The following is a 25,607-nucleotide window of genomic DNA, read 5'->3' as shown; positions in this document are numbered from 1 at the left end:
TGTATTTTATAGTACGCATAGATATGGGTGTATTATTGAAAAATGACTTCATTTACAGATCTCTGCGAGCAGAAATACTTTCTCCTCCAAAAACCGCGTGACTTCAATAAGGTCAGGCAAAAATACCTACGTGAACTGACTCTCCAGAAATGTCCCTCAGTTGCGTTGCATGCATACATGACATGGGATGACACTGGAATTAACTAATTATGGCCTTTAATTCCCAGGAGGGAACTTGTTAATGCAAACCTGACCTTTAGTGTGTGTGCTGTATATTTTTAGGCGTTCTAAATGTGTTTGGAAAGAAATAGCGGCAAACCGGATAACTACTTAGTCCTGTGAAGATTCTGTATGGGTAGATGTGCCTATAAACCAGGCCTGCCATGTTTTACCTTTGTGTCTTTGCCAAGCTGCTCATAGAGTCCATGACACCCCATGAAACTTCCCAAGGTAAGCCACGTGGAGCGCCCCTTCTTTTGGAGAATGGCTCCACCCATGGGCAGGGCTAGCCACATTCTGGGGAGGGACTAGCTTTTTGTTGGATGAGCCCCTGGGAGCTCTTAGTGGGAGGGAAGTGGGTGGGGAACAAGGCAAGGGTGTAGATAAAGGGTGAGTTGGGGGTGTTTACCTGGTTACATACCGCTCCCCTCTCTGGAGAAAGAAGAAACTGACCTGGAGACTCTGGGTCAAACCCAGAAAGCTACCATGTATGGTCATTATAGGTCTCAGAGCACCAAGATATGACCCTAGGCTAAATACACTGCTGACATAGGTACAGGGCCCTTTTCACTTTTAAAACCTATTTTTCCCTTCAGTCTTTGTTTTTCCTCTGTAAATTAAATTCTATCTCTAAACCTCCATCCTATTCAACCTTCACTTCATCAGTTTCACTTCTTGTTCTGCATCCCCTCTCCTATTTTTTATCTCTTTTTTTTCTAGTCTTTGTTTACTTTTTCTCTTTTTATATTTATGTTATTTACGCATTTTCTAGTTTACATTTTGTTTGTGATTTTACTTTTTTGAGTCTGCTTTGGTGAAAGTTTACTCACTTCTACATACTTTTTTAAGGTTTACACAATCTGGATTCAAGCCACAGCTATGGATTCTTAAAATAGTATGGATTTACAGTTGTGGGGGGAATGATCACAGGGACTTGGCAGAAATTGCTATACTGGGTATAGGTGCTAATTATTAGCTGGTAATCATATCCCAAACTATAATACCCATGTTCAAGAAATGGAAGGATAGTGTAATCCTTTAGTAATATCTACTAAACATAGCCATACGATGCCATCCACAACCTCCATCTCAACAGCCTTATAAATACGAATACATGACCTCATTGGAACCCAGGTACCCACCGATTAGGCACCCAACCAGATTTTCGACAAAATACATCCAATATTTAGGTGCCCAAAAAGCCAAAATTGGTTTTGCTAAATATTAGGGACATCCAGGTCCTCTTTCCCTATCTGAGTGTCACCATGGAGTAACTGTTGTCAACAGGTCTCATTAGTCTTTTGGGCGACAAAGTCCTAGATTAATCTACCCAAGTCACTATGCACATACTTCTCAAACACTTCCATTATTAGTAGCACAGGCATCGATATTATACTTCTTCTAAAGAATTTCTATTAATACGGGTCAAGCCCATCCTTTTACCCCCAAAATTAAACCAACGCCACCAAAAGGCATCTAACAATTTTCATACCATATATCAAAGCGGCCAAAATTCTAGAATAGTATCCGGTGAATCTGCCATGGAATCCAATTTGTTTATATTTTTTGTTTATCCATTGCATTAAAGAAAATGAAATGGCAAAAAAGTTAATAAAATATATAGAAAAATAAAAATGGGAAGACTTTTCTGTGCTATTCTTTTGTGTTTCTGGATCACTGTACTTAATTATGCCATGCTATTAAATTGTTAATATTATAATTATTATTATTAAGGACCAAATGCTTCTTAAAATGATTTTTTTTAAAGTTAATTAATTATATAGCAACAAAACATAAGCGGGAGTATTGTGTGTTTCCTTATATTACATAATATTACCTTTAGCTATAAAATGTGTGACTCATAATGTTTAATTGTGTGTATGTCCCGAGGATACTATGTTGAAAGACATCGCCTTGGAAGCTTGTTGGAAAAATGATTGTGCCATGTATTAAAGTGAATATAAAAACACATTTGGAGTAGATCTGTCACAATATACAATATGGAAAGAATCAACATGGACAATATGTGATCTGATGTAGGCATTCAATTGTTCTTCAAGAAATGTTAGGGTTCAGCATAACGGGATCTGGACGTTCAACAACGGCTAGCAAGCTTTTGAATAACATCCCTTATTAGCGATCACAACTTTATACCAACTTGGTTTGAAAACAACCCACATCTGAATACTCTGGGGACGTAACTGCGTACTAGGCCATGAAGGGACAAATCAGTAAATGATGACAGCAATTTCTTAGACACGCTATCAATAAAAGAAGTGGTGAACATTACGAAGGGTGCCTAAAAGGAAGCTCCACCTGCTTTGGTTTAGACATTCATAAACAAATTGCATCAATTTTGGGAGAAAACTATCATTGAAAACTGAATTTAGTGATATTCAGAACTTATTGATTATAGTTGGCTTGAACTTGTTGGAACGCCGAGTACGGACACTCGTGTCCTTGTACGTACACTTTGCCTACCCCTGGTTATACAGACACAACTCTTATAGACCAATATGACCAGGAAAGAAAAAGTGGTTGCTGATGATATTAGTTGATGACGACAAGCAGCCAAATTGCTAATCACCTTGACCCGAGGGCCATCACATCTAATATAATGAACCTAGCTGAGATGGTGAAAAATTTCTGTAGTGGTATTCAGGAACAGCATTGTTTTAACATCACAAAATCCAAATACTGGATATGATTGCCCTCAGAAAAAACTTCAACCCAGGGCAATTTCTCAAATGCGACCCTGTGCCCCGTTTCCAAAAACACTAATATACAAACACAATGATACCACTAACTAATCAACAAGCCCGAAGCTACCAAACCCACTGACAATACCTCACAAATATTTCCGTCTTTGTGTTACCCACTAGACTAATGGATGCCACCTGTGAAATTGCAGGAACCATAGTCTGTCCTCTTATCCCTTACAGCCACCCTCTTCACCCTCGAAAGACTGCTTTCCATGTAAATTTCAATTAATACCAACATTTTCAAAGACCCCTCTTTTTCCAAATATAAATGATGCAACCCCTGGTTTTTCAAAATTGGAACTTTGATATATATTTTTTTACATTCTTTAAAAAATGACAAATGGTGCTAATAATCAAATGAATTACTCTGTATTAATTATAAACCCCATAAATAGCAAATATATATCTCTTCTCTTTCTAAAAATATATTTTTGCAGTAATTATGTTGACTCCTTTGGGCTAGAAGACCGGCGGATCAGTAGGATTAATATTCTGTTTGTGAGCTAGGTAAGAGAAATGGAGTCTTTAGTTGAAGTTGATGCCTTTCATTGGGCAAACATAGAAAACAATGTCAAAGTTCCATATGGTTTGGGGATCTTAGATTTCTCTTCTTCGGGTAGAATCAACTTTAACTAAAGACTACACTGAAACATCTACATATCACAGACTTAAAGCTATGTCTAAGAGATCCTCTGCTTTGGTCCTTGGTACTCCCACCAGTGTAGGTTTTTGGCGTGTCCTCCTCTGAGGTGACACTTCCATAACAGCAGGTTATTAAAAAATATTAACGTATTAGCTAATCAACATATTTTATATTTTTTAGATTTTTTTTTTTACCCCATGTAGTATGGTTTCTGCTGATGGAGTGACCAATTACTGCTCTAGACCCTGCTAGATAGATCTGGAGGGCCTGAGGCTTATTCATCCTAGGGGTTCCATTAGATCTAGGTCTGATCCTGTGGTGAAAAAAGGAAGGAAACCTTCATTGTTGGGAGTACTTGCGAATCAGCACTGAGAATTTCTGAAATAGCACCATCTTATAAGAGCATAAGTCATGAGAAACTAACCATAGGTATCTACTCTTGATGCTTTCATCACGCGGCTTCCTACCACAACACAGAATGCATTCAGATGTCTAAATTCCACCTTATTAAAACATCAAGACTATTAAAAACGGTACAACATGAGAAATTAATCAGAACCCTTAGTCCTTTATATGCAATACTTCAAAGTGGAACATGTTTTAAGTTAAATAAATACAAAATCAAAGGAGATTAGGACTACTAAACTAAAAATGTAACCAGGTGATTTGTGGAGCTATATTTTAGTTATCAGCATGATTCCAATGGAGTGCACAATACCAGTAAGTGGCTAGAAAGCAGGATTACAATGTTGTGTTTTGTTTTTTTTGTCCAGTGGTATACCAGTACCTCTGACAGGTTTATATTAAATTATTTTTTTCACTTATCAAGACTAGATTTACGCAGTTGGCGGTCAAAAGTTGAAGTTTTATGGTGCCTCTTTTTCAAGATGATAAGTAAGTCCCAATCTGCACCTTTAAATGTTTAATTTCTCTAAATCTCAGTCTATTAAACCGCCATATCGTTTTCAAATATTTGTATCATTGTATCCTTCTAACATGTTTTTTTTTTTGTGGACAAAAAAGTAATATCCATGCAAATATTGTTCTGAGGTAAAGAAAAAGATCTAACATATACTTTATAGGACTAAATGTCATAAAAAATAGAATCCTTTGGAAAACAAAGCCCTTAATATTCATCCTCTATCAGGGATAAATTAACAAAAGTGTACTAAATATAGCACAATTGTGTCTGTGTAACACAGGGAGCAGATTACCGATGGGAAGAAGTGGATCCGGTATAAATATTTCCATCCAAATATACATATATATATACTCATAGCGTATAAATATTTTACCTCGAAGATTATATCCACATGTGCAAATTATCATAGACATTTTGCAGTAAGTAATTATTTGTTTTCACATCCTTGGAAGAAAATGCGTAACTGTCATGGCAGGCGAGATTTTGGTTCCGCGTTTTATTCTTCCATGTTTACTCAATCCCAAAAAGGCAGCTTGATACATTTGCGACTCGTAGGCGTTATAATTATTTGATAGCAGAATTTCTTTGAATTTGCATTCATCTTGAAATGTAGGCTGAAACAGAAAAAGGAAACGGTTTATCTATTATCTATCTTTATCCGGATCGAACAATCTATCTGCTTGTCGATCCGGCTCGCTCTTTCTATCTAGACCATCTCCTGATCTCCATAATATGTAATCTTTTTGGTTTTCATATTGAGAATAGGAGCATATTAAGAAAATACATGATTTGATCTATACATTTGCTAGAAATTAGGGTAAATAATAAGGATAAAAAAAAAAATAAAAATAACATCTTTGTGTGTCTGTATAAAATAAGGCAATGTTTTTTGGGCTTGTTATGATGGTGGTCACTGTCTTCTCCTGTCCTGAGTGACCTTACCAGAAAAGTACAGTATGGAATGATTGGGTAGCTTCACAAAGTCATCATTTGTAAAGGATAAGAGCATGTTATGACAGACGGTGCCTGAAAGTCTGTATCCAACAATAAATCTCGTTCCTCCGCTCCGAAGCCGTGCGGGTCAGATGCCACCTGTTTGACTTGTATTCCCTGGTCGCTGATATACATTAGCAAGTTGCTGTTTTATTTGCTTGTAATATATTTATAGAGCAATTTATATTTGACAACAGATACACCACGGGTAACTAAATACGTATTCAGGAATCTGATATATACTTTATATATAAAAATTTTAATTTAGGATAAAACATAAAGATGGACATTGTGGTACAGGGCTATTCCGAAATATTCTAAAATAGCCTTTATTTGGGGGAAAAAAAGTGTTTAGCAAAGTTCATATCTAGAATTGCTCAGCCGTATCGTATCAAGTGGTCTAAATATGAATCATGGTCACCGAACTATATATATATATATATATGAAAGCAGGAGTAAAAAAAAGAAAAGACGGGAGGGAAATACTATTCTTATTGCAGATTTTAGCTAAAATTACCGTTTGCATTCTTCATTTTCCACAGCACGATTGTTAACTCACTTTTTATAAATAATGTATTGGGACATTTCCCAAATCTCTCTTTCCTCTCTGATTTAAATATGTGTGTTGGAGTTTTGGGCACAAAAATAGTACAATTGCAACTAGCAATTAACATTGGTACAAAAGTGCCCTAGGGTGACAAATTTCTCACCTTCTGTTTTGGGGCCATCATAAAGAAATCACATTTCTTTATCACGGCCATATAAGCTTACAACACATGCTTAGGAGTCGAAGAATCTAAGAATAGTGTATTATTATTTTATCTCTCTGTCTCTAAGTCTTTATCTAAGTATTACACATTTGATATGAGAACGATATACAGTAGCGATGAGGCGCCAGACATAAGCAGTCACCTGCAAACCCTTTAACCGGTGTCTTCTGCGATCCAACACTGGATCTGAGAAGTTGTGGCTTCCTAACTTATTGGAATCTCATACTAGTGCTGTAAAGTAATACGATGCCCCAAGGTACCAGAGACTAGATCGATGAGATCCCCTGCCCCCAGGTTAGCCATCATGGAGAATGGTCCTTCTAGCTACCTCATCACCATCCTTGACAGGTAGGCATCCACCTAGGGGATTTGGGAAGAAGAGGACTATGTACAAGGCCAGGTAGCGCAGATAATGTGTGTATCCAGGTAACATTCCAAAGGAAACACACATTCAATTGATTTGGAGTGAATTTCTGTCTCTAGAGAATGTTTCTAGATTAGCTTATATGAGCTATCCATCGCCTCGTCCAATACACTGTACGAGATAACATTATCCCTGCTAGAAATATAACTACATATTAATTCTGTGGTCTGTCCTACTCAGTGACTCCGTCGGGAACATGTTCTAAAGTGTCCTAATCTCGAAAGCTTTCTAGAAACCTCTTCAGTTACTTTGTCATTCAATAGAGGCTCATTTTATGCTGCAGGATACTTTATACCAGAGGTGGATTTGGGGCCATGTGTAGTAGGCTGTTCAATGTTCGGGGCTGGAGACCACAGCATTACTGTCATATATTTCATTTATTTAGTAAAAAAAAAATAATAATAATATATATATATTAACGAGATCTCCGTTTCAGTCCAGACATTTTTACTTTTCGAAAAGATATTTAAATGTAAAAAAATGTATCTCTTTTGTTTCAAAGAATATCGAAAGCGTACATTTAATTACACAATTTTAAAAATGCACTAAAAAATTGCTATGTTAAAAACACAATATTGTTTTTGAACCATGAAATTATATATTTTTTTTTAAATCCTTCACCTTTATATATAGGCTGTCATGTTCTAATTTGTGTCACATGGTTTGTTATTTGATGGAGAAGGAATATAGTTTTAAAGGTAAATAAAATACATATTTTTCATAGAATGAGCGGAGATAACTCATCGGGTCTCATCGATTCACATTATTGACTCTTTTCCCAATGTTTGCATCACAATAAAGCCTTAAGCTAGCTCCCAACCTCACTTTTTTACGTGACATTACATTTTTTGGCTGGTGATCTGATAAAGTATAATATATAGTATTATAGTTCAATTAAATTTAATTACCAAATAATAATTATAGTCTCATATCTTCCAATCTTTACATATAATACTCATGACAGGTCATTAATTTATCAGTTGCATGTTTCAAAACCATTATGTCATCTTGGGTTTAACCATTTGAATGCCATCTAGCACTAACAGGGTATTTGTTTCATCTGTATGTACCTATTTTTACGTAGCGGGTCATATAAGAAGTCAACCGATACACAGTACAAATCATGATGTACTTATTGTTATCAACATCAATTAACAAAGATATTTTGGGATCGGAACGTAACGCACCCTGTTTTTGGATGGGAGATTTTTTGTAGCCGTACCCAAAGTTCCCGAAATATTATTGTAATCTAAACCTTCGTAAACAAGTAAAACCTAGTTAAATAAGACATAGCAGAAATTAACCTAACAGTATATATTATAAAACTGTACGCTATCTTTGCATTATATATATATATATATATATACATACAATAAAAATAAAATATATAAAATTATGAATTTATAATATAAATTATATTAAAATATATATACCGTATATATATATATATATATATATATATATATGTGTACAATTGGATAGGACATGCAAAAATTGGGGTACTTTGTCATAGTGACAAGCTAAGCTATATATGGCCATATAATGTGAGAGAATCCCCAATATTTATTTCAGATTGGTGCTTTTAAATAGTATTTGCTAGGTGTGCGTTGATAAAAAAAAACCCCATTATAAGATATTTTAATAACATAGTAGTCTACCTGTTGTGGAATGCATTATGTAAATCAATGAAGAGTACATATGTAATCATTTACCTATATACAGTATATATATATATATATACATAAACAAAAAACAAATAAATAATGCAATAAATATAATATCCTAAATGCAAAAGACGTATTATCCCGCATTGTTGTTATTGGGAAACTGCATATAACTGCACATAAACCATTTTTTATCCTTACTTTTTGTTAATGTAAACCTATATATTTATGATAACAAATCTGATATTGACACCAAAATCAAGTCCTGATCATTTTGTTAAAACTAAATATTGTTATCTATTGATCTAATCAGCATTTCAGCATCTTTTACTTTGACCTGTTAATATATTGTATTCATTTTGTAAGTGAAAGGTGGGGCCCCAAAAATATGAAAATGGTATATATATATATATATATATATAAACACTATATACTTTATAAAAAGGCATGTGAGTGTTTCAATATCATATGTAAATATATATATATATATATATATATATATACACCTAAAAAGATACAAAGACAAATAGATGACAGATTTGATAGATAGATATATAGATAGATATTCACTGATACACATGTACATATTGATAGTAAATTTTTGAACCACAATAAAAATATAACAAAAACACATAAAAAAAAAAAAAATACTCACCGAGGCATATATTCTCCCTTTGTTGTTCATTGCTACAAATAGGCCACTTTTCACACCAAACAAGCTAATAACCCCCCGTTCTACAGTTGAAATTTCTATTAGACCTAGGCAAAAAAATACACATATTATTATTATTATTATTATTAAAAATCTTGACAATCCTGGTTTAGCTGCATTCAAGAATACTGTGTGTATCCTCCTACTTTGGGGTTGACAACTGCACTAACAAGCCATGGATATTATTGTTGCTAACAATAGTTCTGTTTACATAAGAATAATTACATTTGAACATCAATTTTGTTGCAGACCTCACACGATTTTTAAAAATGCTTTGCTCCTATAATTAAACCCCTCCCCATAAATTATAAATAATAATAATAAATTGCAAAATAACAAAGCTAATAATACTATATTTTTGATTTTTTTAGACGCTAAGAAACATTCTGAATCACATAGGGTTAACAAATTGTATAGTAAATAAAAAAAATACAAAAGTTTTCTAAATTTGATCCACACATGTGTGCTAGTTATAAGCTTAAAGATGCATTGACACCATAGTTGTTTTATATTAAGTCAACAGATGCAACTACAAATGGCTAAAAATATCAAGTGATAATGTTGAGCCCACAACTTGTAATTACAAGTGACCATTACTTAAAAAAATCCCAAAGCGAGCTCCTGATTTGTTTTACAATATAGGATGTAACTTACTGTACTGGGTTTCACTATGTATTCCATTAATCCTTCCATCTGGCAGGACTTGGAGGTGGAACCCGATTCCAATATTGCAGTAAAGCCTCCTTTGTCTTTTGATTCCAAGCAAATAGTCGCTCCTCCACTTTATGTCCGATTTGTCTGAAGTCATCCCGATAGACCTGGTTAAAATAGATTCCCATCTTCTTTCCAATAGAGTTCCGTTAGCTCTGTTCGGAAGAGGATAAGACAAAACGATCTCAGCCAGAAAACCAAGGACAACAAAAGTAGACAACGTCCAGTGAATTCTGGCTCCGTAGGACATAGTGATGAGTGGCCTTTGTGCAACGACCATCCGGTTCACCTTCTGGACACGTGGTCAGAATTAATGGCCCTAAAAATACCGCCCTTCTTGTTTTTCTGTCTTCAGCATGGCGGCAGTGGCTTATTTTTGGAAGGCAGATAGGGATAGCTGACATGAAACCAAAGCCCGAGAGCAGTTGAGTGGAGAAAGCATAGAGACCAGCAAACTTCAAAGTGGTGGGGACCATGTTTTGTGACTCTGGAGATCTAGTGGGCAGGCTAGATATATTTGCTTGGCCTGTCTTTATAGTTCAGAGGCTGTCCTACTCCACAACGTCATCCTGACATCAACAGAATGCCAATGGTGAATTAGCAATATTCTATTACGTGTAACACTAACCTGCTACACCAAGCTCGTGAGATTGCTCTTGCTGCTACAAGAGATACATCGTACAGCGCTGTTCCGTTGGATAACTCTCTGAAATAATTACATGTGAACGGGCCCTCGTAATCCAAATTGGTTGAATGGTCAGATGTCTAGCAGGCAGCTTCCTTATTTAGAGAAGGAGATGTAAAAACAGATCTTCACCTCATCGCTGAGCAATGATAATCCTGCAAGCCACTTCCTCATCAGTATGTTCCCTGAGTTAACATTAGGATAACTGAGTAACACGTTCGTGCCTTGGGAAAGCTAAATGCTGGGCGCACTCCTGCAAGACTGGAATATCAAGCTGGGAATCACTCATAATTATTAAAAGGGAACTATCGGCGCCGTGGTTTTAGGATTACTTAATTTATTTCACTGCCTATAGTGCGTTACTGACTTTTAGTCTTTGTAAATGTTTAGGGAATATTTAGTGAAACATCTTAAACCAGGTAAACTAAGATTTGTGGCACAACTAGCATTTTCTAATGAATTCCCTATACTAATCTTATCTCCTTTCCCCTCCTTCGCACCTTAAGTGTGTCGGAACCAATCAACAACAATCAGCAATTTAACAACAGGGGAAAGATAAGTTAATCATAAGGAATAATCATGCAGATCCCGAGAATGGGAACTTCAGATTGCTGCTCCTATGGTAATCCAAAAAGATCAATTTCTAAAACATACACATTGCTTATTTTAATCATCATTGCAGAGATTTGTTTGGTGTTATGAAACTGTAACCCTGGGATTTGGGAAGATGGCAGATCTGCTTTAACTTTGTGAAGGAAAGCTCACCTTTTCTTCTGAAGAATCAATTTCACCTCTTGAGGCTTTTTTACGTGCATACAAATTGATAGACTTTTAATATGTTTCATTTCATTGCATGATATGATCGGGGGTTCCAATTTCTTCAATGTGTTTGTCAAATACTAGACTACGTCATTGTGTAACATCACAGGTATGTCTTCTTCTCTTTGGAATACACATTATAGGTGAAATGATACAGTGTGATTGCTGTAGACCTCTCGTCTAAGACGTCTAATAAATATTTGGTTCTGGATATCTGTGCCAAGCGCACTTGCACTTTTTCACCACTAGGGGCACCTTTCTGTAAAGGAGAACAGGGCCAGCGATAGAACATTTGTAGCGAGTATGCAGGAGACAATGGGACTTTACAGACACAACACATGAAAATCCTTTTACTCTTTTACTTTATAGTCATCAAGAGGATTGGTCCATATGAGGCAGGGAACCATATTTACAAAGAACCATATTTACAAAGATATTTTCCATATATGAAGCCAATATATATATAGAGCCACGCTTAAAACTGCAACTAAATATGATATCTGGGGAGGAGCAGTATTTGACCACACCTACTTCTTAACCAATACCCTTCCTTGTTCTGTCCACCCCCCAGCTCTTTAATGTCTATTTAGGGTAGCCTCATCTCGGCAAGTTCTACTGAGTCTATTGATAAAAAAAAAATAAAAAAATATAAAATAAATGATCAAGGCACAGACCAGACTAACACGAAAACTGATTTAATTAAAATTGACATATTATTAATTACATTTTCATATTTACAGCCAAAACATTCGGAATGTATAAATAATTGTTTTTTTATTTGAAACATATGACTCCTTAGCAAACCAAAAGAATAAACCAAAACTGAATCATAAATGTATACTCTTATATCAAAAATTAAATCACAGTTTATATTTTATACTATTACTAAATACTATAATTATATATTACACAAAAATGAAAGTACAGATGCCCAACCGGTCCTGGCACCCACGGCGGACTTACGCTGTTGGGGACGACCCTGGCACTTTAAGGCCAGCAGCTGCCTGAGGATGCTGGATTATACAAAATGATGGCCTGTTTGTGGCCCTCAAAGATTAGCGTAATGTAGCCCCATTTTGATTATAAGAGTTTACTTAATTTTAACTTGACTCTCAATGTTCAAATTTGGAATTTAACCTGATTTTTGCAATTTAACCCATACAAACTTTCTTTCTTTAAATCTAATGTTCCGTTCTGGTTACTATCTGAATTTTTATTGCGATATAAGTTGGGTTGCCTGGTGGTAAAACCCCAGACTTTACTTGCCCGGAATATTCAGTTTCTACTTTCCAGTGATACAAAACGCAGAAGATTCAGGGATAATATGCATTCTGTTTTCCAAAAGCAAAGAAAGGAGGCAAAGAAATGACGAGAGACTGTGACGGGGCGGCACTCGCAATATTCCTTTGATGTTGCAAAAACATATATCTGGCACCATGCAAATACCTTGGGATCATTACTGTAAAATTAGAACTGGACATATTCTCAGAGCTCAACTGGAAACCAAAAGTAGCCGTGCTCGATGAGCAAGAAACCTTACACATCTTACTGGAGCCTGAGAAACACTTGTGTTTTTAACTCTTTCATTCTTCAGAAAGGAAGACTACTTTAATGGGGAAATGTCATATGCACAGCTTATGTCACAACTACATGGATTTATTAACCCCTTAAGGACAATGGGCGGTCCCTAAACCCACTGAAAACAAGTACGGGCTTTGTCATTAAGGAGTTAAACCTCTTATAACTACCGATATGTAACTGGCCTACTTCATTGCCAAGAAAACCAGATGGCCAGTCTGCGCATACATAGAGAAACCATCCATAAGAAGCAAAGTCAGTTCAATCAGCTTCTATAGATCAACAATGGCAAGTCTCCAGTTTGTTTCTTTGATAACGGTACTGAGGTTATTGATCGTACCTGTGTACTTTCTAGCGCCCGGTACCTGGAGACCCCTTGCAGACTACTAAAACCTGCGTTACTGCGGGTTGATAATACTTACTTATCAAAAATCGCACCGAGCAACCCTGGGTGAGAGTATGAAGAGTTTTCAAAATGAAAGGAAAACTCACTGAATCAAAATGGTATCCATGCTACTGTAAACAATGGTGCCGACGGCCATGGGTTTTGTATCATTCAGATTACCTGACATTTGCTTACAGCTAAATGTTTTTTTTTTCATCCTAAAGGGCTAATTGCAGCATAATGCCAGTAATATTGCCCCAAGGATGTATGGGCAAAACGCCAGTAAAATTGCCTCAAGGGCATGACACTGGTTATCAATCAATTATATTCAAGTGTGTATTTTACTTTGAAGGTGAGTGAGCATTTAGCCATTAATTTTGCTTAAAAAAAACTGTTACTGAGCTCTTCTGTTTAAAAAACAATGCAATGACGTGCTGTGTTACTTACCTGGTTACCCAAGTCTGTCTTATTATAGAGATGTGCAAAATACTGTACTTTTAATCAATCTGTTTTGATGTAATATACTGCGGAATCAACACACAAAGTGAAGCTCGGTAAGGCAGCCGTTTAGATTCTCAGGGCACAGACAGGGTACAGAATTCGGAACCAGGACTCCACTTATACATAAAAGTTTATTAATGAGTTTCTCGTAAGATCTCGATCAGGGTTATGTTGTTTTCTTTATGCTTTAGTTGCATAAGTGGTTGTATGGCGTGGGTATAGCGCCAGAAGAAGCTATCAATTGATGGAAGGTAATAATAGTCCAAATGTGACTAAATATATGTGTGTGTGTTTTCCCACAGTAATTTTGGAATATTCATGTATCAATTACAGCTTAGGAATGTGGAAGAGCAGATTTTATTTGGTGTATAAAAAAATAACCCTCATTCAAGAACATGTGTAAGCTGTAGTATGTGAAATGGGTAGCAAAGTTATTATTTTACATGAAACCCAGAACAAACCACGATATGTTCTATTCAGTGTTTGTGTCTATGTATGCAGGGTGAAACTTTCTGCCGCAGGAGTCCCGTGTTAGTGAATAGTGAAATCAGGTAGTTCAAAGGTCCAACTCACCAGCAAACTCCCAAATTAGTGAATACACTTTGTTGTATTCCTAGCACCTTTCTCCAGGTTATATTGGAGAATTCCGACGTAAGAACCTCTAAAATTACTTCCAAGGTACAAGTGTTGTTGATAATCTATATAGCATTGCTTATAGAAAAATAACACTGTAATTCTGCCAATAATGAAACATGAATGAATATTCTAGCAGATGCATAGATCAAAAGGCATTGTGTGAGTTAAATCTTGTGGTTGAGTAGGTCTGTAGGGTCAGTGTGGATTTTATCTATGCATAGGAAGGTCACCTTTAGAGGATAACATCTGTTATATTAATCAAGAAATCGGAATATTATACACAGATACTTATAGCACAGACTCCAGAAGCTGCTAGCTGTAAAAATATTTGGGAGCCCACAAGAATTTACTATAGGAAAACGTGAAGGTCCATGAGGGCCTCTATACACCCGCCACATGCCACCAGTCTGCAGCGTATGTCAGCACAGCACAAACGTATAGGCACGTCTGATAACTTAGTCGGGGATTGCAGGAAAATGGCTAACAATCGGACATTGATCTCGTATCATAATGCTAGGGCTTCAGAGCCCGGCGAAACGACGGACATCTCGGACACGATCCTCCTTTGTCACTTGTATCATTATTATTTTATGTTTCTTTTTAAGTTAAGATTTATGTTTTTCACCTTTTGTTTCTGTCCAAAATCCTATGTAACGCACTGCTTACCAATTGTATGGCGTTGCAGAATATAATGGTGCTATATAAATCAATAAATAATATTAAGGCTGTATTGCCCTAGGCCTGACCGAAGTCATTAACCCTATTCCCCCAGCATACCTCCGTTGCCATCTGAGCATTCCCAAGCATGTATCGCGTGTTGTGGAAATGGACTGTTGTGGTGGTATAGCAGATGGACAGATATGTTACCTACTATCATGGTCCTTGGAAGACTAATTCATAGAGTGTGGGACAGACAAATGCTTTACTACACAACCAGCTACAGTTTGGATGGCCTGATGGCCCTCTCGTTATGGCATCCCTTGCCTACACCTTGTTAATCAAGCATTAAGTACTTCACTGAAACTGCCTTGACCCCCAGGGACTTGGGACCTGATAACATCTGCCCCAGGACATCCCTAGCTTTTGGACTGGGTCACCTAAGGTCTAGGTCTGGTTTCTAATCTTCTTGACACCTGGAACACGCAGTGCCCTCTGTCTTACATTGCTTTTTATTTTATTTTTTTCATGTCAACACATAAAATTATTTGTTTGGTGCATCCCAAATGTGATTTATTTCCATGGTCAAAATGGTCTTCTTGTTTTGGAAACAATCATGCCTCAAACACGCAACCAAGAATAGTTTATAATTGTGTAACTCGGTTTAAAAACCATAATTCCTTCCATGGTTTCTCAAGATAGGACGGTCAACCACTCAACTGGAATCATTGGTTTGTTGGGGGAGGAGAAGCAACATAAATCTGCCAAAATGATGTAACTAAATAACCAGTTTCAATAAAATTGTACAAAAAGTTGAGTATGTTTATGAGATTTCTTTTGCCCACCCAGTTTGTAAACCCTCCTGTATGAACAACAAAGTCCTTCACCTTAACAGAGGTCACTATTGTCATTGACATGGACACCTTTCTTGGCTTCTCCTGGGTCATTGTTTAATGTGGTAGAAAGTCTTGAGAGTGTATAGAGTACCAAATCCCAATGGTTGCTAAAATCTTTTGTAGGAATAGTATTCCTCAAACTTTTTGGGTCTTTTTGATTTCCCCCTTTTTAAAAAAAAAAGTACTTTGTTTTGCGAGGGTAGACGAAGACCTGCTTTTCCAGATATCTGAATACGAGTGACACCACAAACTTTTATCTAACGATATTAAAATACTGGCCAGGCGGCAACCCCAGTAAGTTTTGGAGTAAAGGTCTGCTACCAGATCACCACTAAAGCTCTTATCTGATCTTGCTCGCTAAACAGATCTCCTTGTTTTCTTCATGAGGACTTCTACTGGGCACCAGAACCCCAAAATACTTATATCGGCTCCTAGTTCTGTGCCACAACACCTACTAAACATGCTATCCCATGCATAGTTTACACACTTACAATATTCCAGGAAGTTGTTAAATGAATGGTTTTCCTGAGAAGCTGGGCAGAATGCAAGCACACAGCATGGTGTATTCTTGTAAAGGATCTACGAGTTCCTACGGTGGATTTGATTTGAGGTTTAAATGCATTCATTCCACAGTCCCGGTGTGAACAGCGGCCGAACCCACCGCCTTTAATAATCTATTATTTTTTGTCTGATAAAAGGAGCAGTCTGCCTCCTAAAAAAAATATACAGTTATAAAACTATGGCGTAATACAGTAGTTTTGCTAGAGATGGTTTCACAACAAAATTGTTGGAACTCAAATCCTAGCATGTGACTGATGACAAATCGATTATGATTCATTTTTCTTTTATACTCCCAACAACATTTTGTTTATTGCCAGCATCAGATTAAAATATGTTTTAAAAAATATTGGGCTGTTTCCTTTTTTCAAAGCGGTTCTATTTTTTGCATAATATGTTTTCAGACAGCTGCACATTAACCATTTGTATGAGTTCTCGCTTTGTTTTCTTAGCCCAACATACTAGACAAACACCCTGGCTCCCTATCGTACTGCCCGTGGCAGACAATAGAATTGCTTAGTCTTAGTCATCCAGATGGACACTCTAACGAAAGTCTATGAAGCAACAGACTTCATTAGCATTGCCATAAAGAATCAGCTCAGTGTGGTGTTTGAGCAGGGAAAGCTACCCAAACATCACATGACCGACAACAAGGTCTGCAGATAAAAGAAGTTTCTTGGAACAAAATGAGCTAAAACCAGGTTGTATCCAGCACTGGGGCTTATGCCCAAGGAGACAAAAAAATATATTTTCCATGGGACTCCCCTTTAACAAAGATTGTTTTGGCAAAACTCTATTAACAAATGTAAAACTACAATGCCATAGAACAGAGAAAGGGGAACGAAAGTCCAAACATCAAAATATTTTTTCCACTTTCATCCTTTTTATTTTCCTTTTCGCTCCATCTCTTCTCGTTAATGTTGTAATTGGCCCTGAAAAATCATCTAACAGTTCTTTTATCGTTTATTTATATTTATACTTGTTTAATTGTTTATTTATATTTATATCTTCCGGCTCTAACCTCCCCCAGAAGCATCAATGTTGTGCCATGCATGGTATTTGGAAGAGCTTAACTCCACTCCTGTCCGGTTACTATTGTCTACTTGGCATTCCAGATCAATCATACCATCAGTATACTAACATTCATTATAACATGTTTTTCAGCACCTCGCTCATTTACTGGCCGTATATATCCCTTAATCCTACATATAGGAATTTACCATTTAATTAAAAAAAAAACAGCAAACATTTAGAACGAAGGATGATAATTTATTAAAGTTGTTTTTTTTTATGATATATCATATACAGAATATACACAGAATCGCTGCTTCAAGGTACACAACAATGTATAAATTACTTCAGTACACAGTTTGAAATTCTCACTATAAATATGGTATTAAATCTTCTCAATACAGAGCATGAGTTTGTTTTTGACCCTTCTGGTACATGAATGGTTAAGCGTACTTACGTTTTCTTTTATTTTTAACCTTCTTTTGCGTGAATTTTTAAAATGCTTTATTTTGAGGTTGAATACACAAAATAAACGTTTCAATGGCGTTTTCAGATTAAGCAATATGTGTGTTATTAAGAAGCCATGTCGGGTATTCAATAGGAGGCTCCATCTTCATGAATCTCCAGTGTCCTGTTTTAAGTGGGACAGTCCCTCTAACCATACCCGCCTGTCCCCAAACGAAGATGCGTTGCTTTGGGTACCGGAAAAGTTGGGGTGGGTTATGCATTTTAACTGTATGTTCTGGCTACCCTCATTAAGTTATTATATCCTGCCATTTTTAACTTACTGCTGCCCTTTAGCAGAAGCAGGAAGACGTCATCAGAGCACAGGAAGTGATGGCGTTTGAGAACAGTTTTGCCACGCTAGTTTTGCCATCCTGGGCTATATAGATTAACATCCTGGGCATGACTAAGTGGCCCGGGCATTTTAAGGTCAGAGGCTGCCAAACAATGTCCCGTTTTTATACTCTAGTTAAAAAAAAAGTATATAAAAATATAAAATTATTATATATCTAGCAGCTTATTGTTAGTAAAACCATAATTACAATAAACAAAAGAATTAGCAGTAGTTGAAGGATCACTTAGGAAGAAAACGTAATATACCTCTTGTATGGGTGGTATACAAGTTAAGGAATTTGAGGCGGATTGTTAAAAAAATGCAATAATTTATATTGTTTTCGGAATGTATTAATCTGATATAAAATTCTTAAAGATGCTGTTCCAACTATGCTGCTGAATTTAAAGTGGAATATTCCTATATCCCTTCAGATTTGTTTTTGAATTTTCATAACTTTTGCCGGGAACACCTGTCATGTGACGGAAAGGCAGGAGTCAATAGGCTGTTGCTACAGCAACCAAAGTGATTAGTGTTGTTTCTATGTGTGTAAAAGATAAGCACTTTTACCAGGGATAATGCCAACCTAAGCAAAAAAAAACCTGGAAACAGTATTTCATAAAATAAGATGGTTATACTTATGATCATAACTTTGTTTTGAAGAGAGATACACTATAGTAACTTTTGGGGGTAAAATATGGGGGAGGGAAAGACAAGAAATGTTAAAACAAGAAGTCTAAAACTAGAAAGTCAGAGGTTTAGATGACATCTAAGAAACTTTTACTTTACTGAGGTGGTAGATAAATGAATAAATGAAAAAGCCTCCCATCAGAAGTGGTAGTGGTTAATACAATGAAGGAATTTAACCATTTATGTGATAGCCATATGGCAATCTAAGACGAGACCAATGATTAATTAAGGTCTTTATATCAAGAAAAACAGACAGACTAGATGGGCCAAATGCTTCTTATCTGCCGTCAAATTCTATGTCTCATCCGTTCCACATCCTCTCCTTAATCTGTTTATAATTTACCGCCACCTTTTAACACCGACGTACTTGTACACTATCGGTTGCCTTGGTGACAAGCTCTCAGGCTCTATTATTTATTTAATCATTTCCTCAACAAATTAAATTTTCTACAGAACAACATCGATCATCAAAGCAAAATAAGTAATAATCTCACAATAATTATATATATATATGTATATTCATATATATATATATTTGGCCTGATAGGTGACAACACTCATAGAGAAATGGAGTATAGTTTAACAAAAGTAACAAAAATATATATTTTTCTATTTATCTTATAAACACACGCAGAGGTTTAGATGACTGGATCAGAAGTTCCGACTCTTGGCATTGTATTCTGTAAAAAGCGACCTGAGTGCTAGCTCATTGGGTGAGTATAGTTACCCTGCTTTGCACGAAAAATTGATTTAGCTGTATTAGCCCAAGAAAAAAATGAAGGCCAAAAAATGCTGGGCCAACATAGAAAAAAAATGTTAAGCTGTATAAGTTTTTGGTTCTCTTCCTCAGATGACCTCGGAGGTCAATTTTCCATCTGAGGTCCTGCAAGGTTTTAGTAACTTTCTATCTTTTTCTATGTTGGTCCAGCACCAAGACAGCTAAGCCAACCAGATCTGGCCTCTGATGTATCCTCAAAACTTCTATGGTTCAATAAATATGTAGGGATGCCGATTCCCACCACTTTCACGATAGGTGACTGAAGAACAGATAAAGAAAAGAAGATGATTTCCCTCATCTGTGTGGGGCTTAGAAGAATCTTTCCATTCCGTGAAAGTCTTGGCTTTACTGCAAACGCTACAGACGGAAGAGCCAATCAAAAGGCCGGCTCTCCATCCAACGCACCATTCCTAGTTGTGGCTTTGTGTGTGAATTACCCCAATATATTTTATCCCTGGGATTCACTGGCCACTGTTATTTTGTGTTACTTATTCGCCAAGGTTACTTCTTTGTCTACAACTTTTGAAAATATTTTTTATAATTTAGTTTATTGCTTTTTTATTTTTGACTATCGGTTGATATGTAAGAACCCCTTTTTAGCATAATCACATGACAATAATTTCAAGCTACTGGCCATTTTAACAACTGACTGAAGCAAAATAGCTGTAAACGCTTAACTTTGTAAACAAGGGTGCTGTCAGCAACGCCTAATGTCGAAAAAAAAATAAAAAACAAACAAAACAAAAAGATCACAACCTTATGTCCAAAGGTCTTTTTGGTCATAAACGACTTGATTTGCTAGGTATATAGCAAAAACTCCGAAGATGACAGAAGACGCTATATACACAGTAACACTTTCCATTAACTGTACAATCATCCCCATGAACAAAGATGGGAAGACCTGAGACAGAAGTAACGTACTATCCAAAATGGCAAAATCAAGCCCAATGCCTCGTTTTGCATAATTGTCCTTGTCTTCTGCGTTGGTAAAACCGGATTCCGAGTAGTATTGGTGATCAAGCGGAATTTCATTCAACGCGATTCCTTTTTTGCCCGACTCGTCTCGTTTGTGCTTGAAAGTACTGTCTTGGTTGCAGTGCGGCACATTGGGCGCAAAATACACCGCTTCTTTGGTGAGAACATTTCCATTTGTAGTCTTAAGTTCTACTGGCCCTGGCATAAATACCTATTGAAGAAGAATAAAAAAATATGAATTATTATTGCTATCAGTTTATCTGCTAGTTCACAAGTATCTTCATTTGCAGGAAAGATGTCGGCTATTGGAGGAAGGATTTAAGGGTGTGCCATGCTACTGAACCTTTACGACTCTGCCATTCATGAAAACCATAATAAGTAATCAAGAAAATCTACTCTTTGAAGAAATAGGTTGATACCTACATCTTTTTCCTTGTGATATAAACATATCATTGTGTATGGGAGAGTTTGCAGGGTAGCGTAAGCAAATCCCGTCAGAGAGGACATGGCGGTAACTACGGCGATGTTCTGCGAGAGGCAGATCACCAGGGCGGACGATGTAAAGGTGACCATGCTGGCGAGGTAGATTTGTCTTGACCCAAAAAATTTCACAAGCTTGTTCATGATCACAGAAAAGAAGGTCGACGTGGCGCACTGGAGGAACAGTCCCAGGCTTCCCATACGGATTCCTGCAACAAGAACGGAAGGTACGTCAAAAGGTTGTTAATACTAAGGAACGCCTTTCAAATCTTGAAGGGTGGAAATATATAACAGGACCAGCCTTGGTCGCATCTGATACTCTGGTCATTTAACTATAATATGATAGCTGCATGTATATAGAGTAACTAGCTTGGAACATTTGGGGGTGTCTGAGGTCAGAACACCGGTTGATGTCTGACTTTCGCACGTTATAATAACTGAAACCTGCTTGAAGAAGCAGAACCGTGGGGAGATACTTTAAGACTGTGGGACTTCCAAATAGCCCTGATGGACTACTTGAGACATAGGTGACTCTTACCTGTGTTTTAACAAGCTTGTAACAGACTGACTTTTATGGATTGATTTCTCATTCTTCATAGTTCCGACAGTCTACGTAGGGCCTATGACTTAGTGCTGGTGAGTGTCCTAGCTTTTGGAACTCCTACCAACTGTACAATCACAAACCATTCATTGAATACAGTACATGAGCAAAATGATAGAGCCAGGTCATTTAATTCATAGTAGATGTAGCGAAATACATAACTAAGGGGAATGCAAGAGAAGGTGGTCTTAGGTGCAAATAATGGAGTTCTTGGCAATTATAGTTGGCATGCATTATTCCTTTTTGTAATTCAAGATACAACTTTTTGGATTCACTTAAAAGTTCTCATTGATTTCAAGGATTACAAAAACATATGACCTGAAACAAGCCTACTAACAACAATAAAAACATTAACACGTTAAACATTTTTACCCCCAAAACCTTAAAAGTAACTTTAGTCTATAGGCAAGAAAAGAAACCCTGCTCTTTTCATGTAGGGCTGGTGCAGCTATGTGAAAAATGTATGCAAAGGTCTAAAAGCCGATGACACCTAGTAAAATGTCTGTATCTGGAACGTTTATAGAGGGACAGATGTTTTTACTTTCCATTGCGGTCACTGTAGATTAAAAGATATGCCAGAATATCTCTTAACGTATGTAATCGACATCTCAGGTTCCTTATAGGCAGCCGTAAGCCCCAAACCAAGTGTTCAAATATAAAGCAAAAATATTCCATTCTATTAAAAATCCAGAGCGTTATTTTTATCACATGAGGTTAGAAGCGTGATTTCCAAACTTATTCTGGAGGTGTATAGTTTTAACCACTGCATCTCCAGCTAGAAGGGCTTCATAAAACTTCCCATCCCCCCGTACTTCCCACGACCCTTAAATTAAAAAGTGTCTCACCGTAATTAATTAAAAACCCGGAGGCAAAAAAAGTATTGTTGGTAGATAACATTTGGTCCATCTGGTGAGCTAGTCTTAAAACCTGAATAAACTTATATCTATCCCATAAAGGTTAAAATTCCCTCAGTGCCCTAATCTCTACTATTTCGGCTGGAACGCTCTTCCACTTATCCACCACGCTCTCAGTGGAGAGAACTTGCAATGCACACCTAACTCAAGATGGACACGAACACCTTGATGTAAGATCTTCATAACCCATAAATGCACATTTTACGCCTGCAGAAATGCTATTTATTTTAGATATAGCTTTGCAGAGGCAAATTATATGAATAATGTATATATTTTTTGGAGAAAATTAGTTCTTTATGCAGCCTTCTTATTATCAAAGGCTTTAGCAATTCTAAATCCACCCCTCTGACATTCAAAGGTTTGAGATTAAATCCACATGACGCTTTGCGGAGCCTAATCCTAATATAACAACAGTTTGAGTATTCCATTAACCAGTAACCGAATTTAATTTGTGCTGGTAAAAGTGGTTACAAAGTATTTACTTTTTGTGTGTAAATATAGATTATGAGCACCAGTGGGTGTTTAAATACTTCAAACCCTCCTCTATTTAAACCAGCGACAGTAATTAACACTTCGAGCACCTGATCTTAAACGGGGTAGCATGATTTTAAAGGAGCCGTCGCCCCTTGGATGACTAAGTGGCCCTTCTGCTTTAAAGTCAGTAGCTGCCATAATTCATGCCTTTGTATGTATTACTACCCTATAGTAGAGAGCGTTTTATCATTAGTTGGGTTGGGAAATGTAATTGTTCTCCACAAAACATTACCTTCATCGTACCGAAGTCTTGACTCTGTTCCGGGTGCAGCACTTGGAATTCCTTTGTACAATCCCTCCCCAACAAAGTCTGTGTAGAACAACATGAACGACATCACAGCCATCCAACTACAAAGCTGAGCAACACACAACTGCTTCACGACCCTAGGAATTCGGCAGTAGCTGTGATATAGCCTTGGGGTAAGAGACCAGCACAAGCTCAATAGGCAAAACAAAGGGTTGCATTTCCAGGCTCGTACCTTTAATTTTGGCACACAGCAACACCTTGAGAAGGATATTGATTTTATGGGAGGATTAAAGTCCAACCCTTGGGGAGCTCTGCACACAGGTTCCTCGGAAGTCCTCATTGTGACAAGGACGCTCATTATGAATATAAAAGTTAGCGTTAAAAAGAGAGACTCGGCTTGACCTCCAACATAGAGAGACATAAATGTGTAGTTCCAGTTGACCGACGTCAGCAGGTATCCAATGCATCCTCCCATACTGATCATGAACGAGAAGGTAGCGAATGCTTGGCCACAGCCTTCATGATCATGGTAGAGGTCAGAGAGGAGGGCCTCTAGAGGCGTAAAACATACTTGGGCACAACAATCTAATAATCCCACCCCAAAAACAAGGAAATAAATATGGACAACATTCCCTCCCCAGCTGAAGTATGAAGCCAAGTAGTCAGCATGTGGAATGATGAAGAGCGAAAGAAGGACTCCAAGAGAAAGCAACAAGATGAACGGACGTCTTCGGCCATAGGTACTTTGGCAATTATCACTGGCATATCCAATTAGTGGCACAAATATTAGTCCTAGTACAGGTCCTATACCTGCCAAGAGAAAAAAAACACTATTTTTTTAAAATCCTTGGGAAAAGAAACCAGTCTGGAAAGATGGCTGCTCCCAGCGATGATGATTTTATCCATAGTGTGCAGGGGTCTCCAAACTGTGGCCCTCCAGCTGTTGGAGGACTACATCTCCCATAATGATCTATAGCTATAGGAGTATGGGAAAGGTAGTCTTGCAACAGCTGGAGGGCCGCAGTTTGGAGACCCCTTCCCTAGAGGATTGGTTTGTAAACATTAAAATAGGATCAAACCTTCAAAAAACTTGACATGAGCTAGAAATATGCCTATAAATCATATCAAGGTTATTTTTTAACAACCCCCCCTCCAAAAATAAAAAAATACCCAAAACAAGAATTCTTACCTAAAACCATAGTCATATACTGTTCCTCCACGCCGGCTTCTAACAGTAATGGAGGCACATATGTTATCCCGGCTGCTACACAGATTTCCAGGCCACAGGTCAAGAAATTGAGAAAGATGAGACGCCATTGTAACTTGCAGGACGTCATCTTTTAGATGTTTCTCTTCGTAGTGGTCACAGCCAAATGTCTGAAGCAGTATGTGCTATTTTCTGGGATTTTTTCTTATCCCGAACAGGAGCCTTTGAAGTGAGCGCTTCCATTTGTTTTTGCTTGGTCTTTTTTTTTTTTTTTTTTTTTTTATGGAAAAATACTACAAAAGAAAGAAAGAAAAAAAAATAAAAGATTTGGAGTTTAGATAGGACTCCAAAACACTTGGGTTGATGAAGTCACTGCTTTTTTTTTTTTTTTACGGTCAGATAATGCATATTAAAACGGCAACAAGATGATTCCCTTTGATGTTCTAAGCCAGTCACTCATGAGTAAACAGGCTTTTCTGCTCAAATTATATATGCTCATATACAGTTCTTGTTTAAACAGGAGGTGATTCTGGAAGAATTCACTCGGAGGTCCCGCCAGGCATAGTCAACCTCTGGAGATCCAGCTGTCGTACATAACGAGGGTGGTGGCACAGCTGGAACAAAACGCTGGAATCTCTAGACTATATTAAATAAATTAAATAAATATAACAACCAGCAGGCACATATAGGTTGCGATGGTGATCACTTTTAGTTCAGAATGGTTTTTTTTTGGGGGGGGGGGATTCCTGAAATTTTTTTTGATGCTTTGGCAACTAGTTTGCGAAAATAAGTACTTTTTC

At 37.0% G+C, this 25,607-nt stretch overlaps 2 protein-coding genes across 2 annotated transcripts; both read right to left on the bottom strand.

The window, feature by feature from the left end:
* Nucleotides 1-4,983: 4,983 nt before the first annotated feature.
* On the bottom strand, nt 4,984-10,100 carry FGF6 (fibroblast growth factor 6). Its single transcript, XM_089493122.1, has 3 exons — nt 9,764-10,100; nt 9,053-9,156; nt 4,984-5,160 (listed from the first exon to the last, which is right to left on the bottom strand). Exons 1-3 carry the CDS (start codon nt 10,098-10,100, stop codon nt 4,984-4,986), a joined length of 618 nt encoding a protein of 205 aa, XP_089349248.1.
* Nucleotides 10,101-20,606: 10,506 nt separating this feature from the next.
* Nucleotides 20,607-24,937, bottom strand: LOC149287284 (solute carrier family 45 member 3-like). Its single transcript, XM_089493008.1, has 4 exons — nt 24,790-24,937; nt 23,586-24,410; nt 21,248-21,513; nt 20,607-21,035 (listed from the first exon to the last, which is right to left on the bottom strand). The coding sequence occupies exons 1-4, from the start codon at nt 24,935-24,937 to the stop codon at nt 20,607-20,609; spliced, it is 1,668 nt and encodes a 555-aa protein (XP_089349134.1).
* Nucleotides 24,938-25,607: the final 670 nt, after the last annotated feature.

This window comes from Sceloporus occidentalis, unplaced genomic scaffold (assembly GCF_023333645.1).
Source record: "Sceloporus occidentalis isolate IW3139 unplaced genomic scaffold, rSceOcc1.0.p SCAF_62, whole genome shotgun sequence".
NCBI classification, from domain to species: Eukaryota; Metazoa; Chordata; class Lepidosauria; order Squamata; family Phrynosomatidae; genus Sceloporus; species Sceloporus occidentalis.
The sequence above is the reverse complement of the archived record's forward strand: the minus strand, read 5'-3'. Positions and strand labels throughout refer to the sequence as shown.